Raw genomic sequence first — 4136 nt, 5'->3', positions numbered from 1 at the left:
ATCTAATGCATGTTCGAGGCTATTATTAACACAGGGCTTGTTTGCATCATAATAACACAACTGGGGCGTATGCTGCTCGTGGTTGCGAGTCCGATTCCCCTCTTCCTGAATCTATGGGCAGAAATTAGCAGCAAGAAAGCATGTAATTGACAAAGTCACGTGTTCTCACTACGGGAACGGGCACAGCCAGCTCGAGAGCGAATGAGAGCGAAGGAGAGAGAGAGTGAGTGAGAGAGTGAGTGAGAGAGAGAGAGAGATAGAGAGAGGGAGGCAGGCAGAGAGAGAAAGAGGGACAAGCAGAGCAGAGGTGGTGAGAGTGAGGAAGGGAAGAAAGAGAGACATGACAAAAATATCAAAAGGCAGAAAGCACGCCGTACCATGCGAGCTAAATTGGTGACCGATGGGATCGAGGATGTCGGATTAATGGTGACGACCGCAGCCCGTTTTCACAGAGGAAGCTTCTCTATTGCAACTTGGGCGCAGAGGGTCCGCGGGGAAACATGGCCGAAGGTTATTCTGCAATTATTTTCTATTTTCTGCTCTTAGTTTTTCCTCCCTATCTGCTCGCGCGGGGAGGGAGGTAGTGGTGGGGCAAGGTGCAACGTGATTGTTGTTCCAAACCTCCAACCCGAGCCGAACCGCCCCTGTATAGCACCAGATCTTATCATGTTTCGCTGCATTAAGATATGCATTGTTAGAGCGTATATGCTACTTTGCCCACTGGTAAAAGCTCGAGGGAACCATGTGTACACCTGCCCTTTTTTTTGGATCCTATAGCATGCAACTCCACTGTAGGAGCGGGCTGTCGATGCACGAGACAAAATCCTCCACAAGTTTCCGACTGAGATGCATGTGCACAAGTCCGAGGCTATCATCTGTCAGGGGGTAACAAACAACTTTTTTGAGGTAGCCTAATGTATGCGTTAATGCACACCGGATCAACAGCACCACGCGCCCCCTGATCGCTTATGTGATGTGGAAAAGAGTAGCCTAGTCTAGGGAATTTCTACCGGCCCTGAACTTCACATAGCCCGTCTTTGCAAGTGAAGGGGATTCCCCCCACGCTTCTCGAAGAAGTTTTTTTTAAGCAACAGAGCCCATTATATAAACCTTCATGCGTACAGGGAAGTAGCCGTCCTGTGGTGGATCTCCGAGCCTGTAAAATGTTGTAACTTGCTTCCTGTGTGTTTCAGGAGGGCCGGGTAAAGGTGGCGGAGAAGACCCCGCCAAGTCCACCGAGCAGGAGGACCGGACTCGACCTCAGATCCTGTCGGGATCGGGCTTCTGCAAATGGTTCAACGTCCGAATGGGCTTTGGATTTATCTCAATGACCAGCAGCGAAGGGAGCCCCGTTGACCCCCCTCTGGATGTTTTCGTCCACCAAGTAAGTAGACGCCAAAAAAAAAGAAGAAAAAAAAAAACCCACCGAGGAGTAAACATCTGCGGTGTGGTGAATTGGTGCTCACCGGCCTCATCCGGATTTGGTTTTCTAATGCGATGAATGATTGATTAGTTGTATTTCCCTTTCCAACAATTTCACTGTCACTTCCAATCCCATTTTGATCCCCGCAGGCCCCCTTTTATTTCTTCCCAGAGCGCCAGCTACATTGTATCATCCGGATGTCTTGCATTGCCCAACATGTTACTGTGTAATCACACGTTGTCCACGGGCTTCAAAAAAAACACGTTAAGTTTCCTCTTCAAGCCACATGTGTCCAAGCCGTCCCCCTCCCTCGCTTCCCTTCTGCATTGTAAAGGGAAGGGGAGAAATGTCCTGTGTCTATGACACGGTTAGTTTCACACTTGGCTCTAATGGACAGCAGAGCTGGCTTCATGCGCAGCCAGCTAACATGTCGGAAAACATGTTTTTAAGAAGTCAAACTGTGCACCCTCGTGCTGTTCTAGGAGGCGTTTTGCTCCTTTAGTTGTTGTTTTGCGGATGTATTCAAAACCTCCCTTTACATGTGGCCTGTCCCCCCCCCTCCCGCCCCCGCATGTATAGCTACTGTTGATTTATTGTGCATAGAGTTCACTTCTGGGGCTTTGTTTTCGACTTATTCTGCAGCACACACAGAGCCTCTCTGCGTTCTGCTCCTCTTTTCCCCACGTTTGATCGCCCTTTCCTACGGTCCTGTAAAGTGGCTTTAAAATACTACGCGAGGAAGGATGAGGAGAGACATATTCGCCATTTCATGTGACACCCTCCCCTAGAGGTGTTTTTATTGTGGACTCATGGGATGTTGTGCTTAACTGGTGGCAAGAGGAGGGGGGCGGGCATCTTATGGGTCAGATGTCAGCAGTGGTGAATAATCCACTCATCAGGTAAACTAGGAGCACTGAGAACTGTAAATTATGGTTTTTGTAAAAAATACTTGATTTATTTCCTTATCAGGCAACTCTTTTGGAACTTCAATAACTTTTGATGGTATGGTTCTATTCCTAAAATAGAAAGTGGGAGCTCTGAGTTTGGCATGGTTTTCTGAAAAAAAAGAAGAAGATTTTCTTAACCTATTTGTTGTTCCTCAGCTGTACACCAGTGGGACACTTGTGATTAAATGAGGTCTTTTATACTGCTTTATTTAACATTTGCTGTTGCATTATCCTGCCTTTATTTTATTTTTATTTTTTTTAAATATAATTTGTGATTTGCATCTTATTTTCATTATAAAGGTACTATTACTTTGTATAAAGTCATTATAAAGTAATCTTTTTATCTCGCATGCAGATGATAAAAATGAATTTAGATTTTTTTTTGTTGGAAATAAAATAAGATGAAATCTACTGTAAACTTGGTGCTAAAAAAATCCTTCACATTTTGAGTGAATTATGTTGAAGCAATATGTTGACCGTTGCTCCATCTGTCTCCATTGTCATGGCACGGATTATGATGTGTAGGCCTACGTCAAATAATGTTTCATATTTCTTTTCAGCCTTTTATTTGGGTGTGGATCCAGTTTTTTGATATGTGAGCACTGTAGTGGCTATTTGAAAAGGAGAGAAAGTGTATATTGAAGAATTGCGTGTCAGTTTTGTTTGATTGATACTTACCATATTGTAGCTCCATCGGCTGAATGTGCTGCATATATCTCCATACTACAGGCTCCCAATGTGCTAGCCAGAGAGGTTTTAGAAGTGGATCAGCAGTTGAGAAGGAATATGTAGTCTGAGAAAACAGCCTGAAGAGCTGAGCAGAAGTCAAATTAATGCTGTCTGTCTCAGCAGTTTGTAACCTACAGGAAAGGGGGGCGGGTGCCAAATAGGTGTCTGTGGGAATATTTTTCCAATGCATGCCATCTAGTGAGGTATTTGGATCATAAAGGTGTAGATTTGAAAATGTCTGCAGTTAATCACTGTCACTTTCTGCTCTGGATAATGATTTTCTTAAATGATGTGTAGCTAGATGTATTTTTACATGTTCCAAAAAAATGCAAATTGTTCCACTAAAACCTTTTTTTATGGAAGACTTATCTAGCACACAATGAATCATGTTTACACTACCGCATTTCCCCCACCCACTGTTACCAGCTACATGTTGTTTACAATAATACAGCTGTCATTTAGCACAAAGAGCAGACAATATGCATTCACAAGCACATTATCATACTGGATGCAAAACACCCCAGTATTTGCATATACACTCTCATTAAAGAGTCACTCATTTTCTCTGTTCACTGTTCCTCTCTCTCTGTGTCTCTGCTGTCAGCCTGAAGACATTTGGACATACTGTATACTGGGAATTTATATTTTTTTAATGATAGAATCTGTGAAATCTTTGATGCATAAAGAGCAGACATTTATTGTGCAAAATATAACCTAAGAGATTGTGGCTTGACTAAAAGGTCATGCAATATTTTCTGCATTTATTATACAAGTTTAGCTGTCAGTTACTATAGAAGAAATAGTGGAGAGATTTCAGATTTATTCTGGCACAACACTTTCCTTATATGCACGAGAGAGAGAGAGAGCAAGAGGCAGAGGTAATAACGATGGAGAGGGGAAGAGGGAGCATGAGGACAGGAGAAAGAGGAGGAGATTTCCTAGGAGAAGGAAAGAGAAGGGATGTGGGAAAAATAACTGTTAGTGAGGGGTGGTGGTGCAGGGGGAGGGCGGGTGGGGGGGGCTGCTAGTGGTAGTCG

At 43.8% G+C, this 4136-nt stretch overlaps 1 protein-coding gene across 2 annotated transcripts in view; it reads left to right on the top strand.

The window, feature by feature from the left end:
* The first annotated feature begins 259 nt into the window (after positions 1-259).
* The window catches only part of lin28b (lin-28 homolog B (C. elegans)), a 15427-nt gene continuing 11550 nt past the window's right edge, over positions 260-4136 (top strand). For both annotated transcript variants that reach the window (XM_032542407.1, XM_032542406.1), the window contains exons 1-2: positions 260-510; positions 1194-1384. In XM_032542407.1, the coding sequence (XP_032398298.1) occupies positions 501-510; positions 1194-1384 (201 nt within the window). In that variant the 5' untranslated portion in view covers positions 260-500. The remainder of the gene's footprint in view (positions 511-1193; positions 1385-4136) is intronic.

The sequence above is a fragment of the Etheostoma spectabile genome, chromosome 18 (genome assembly GCF_008692095.1).
Source record: "Etheostoma spectabile isolate EspeVRDwgs_2016 chromosome 18, UIUC_Espe_1.0, whole genome shotgun sequence".
NCBI lineage: Eukaryota > Metazoa > Chordata > Actinopteri > Perciformes > Percidae > Etheostoma > Etheostoma spectabile.
This window is presented reverse-complemented; position numbering and strand designations above follow the sequence as displayed.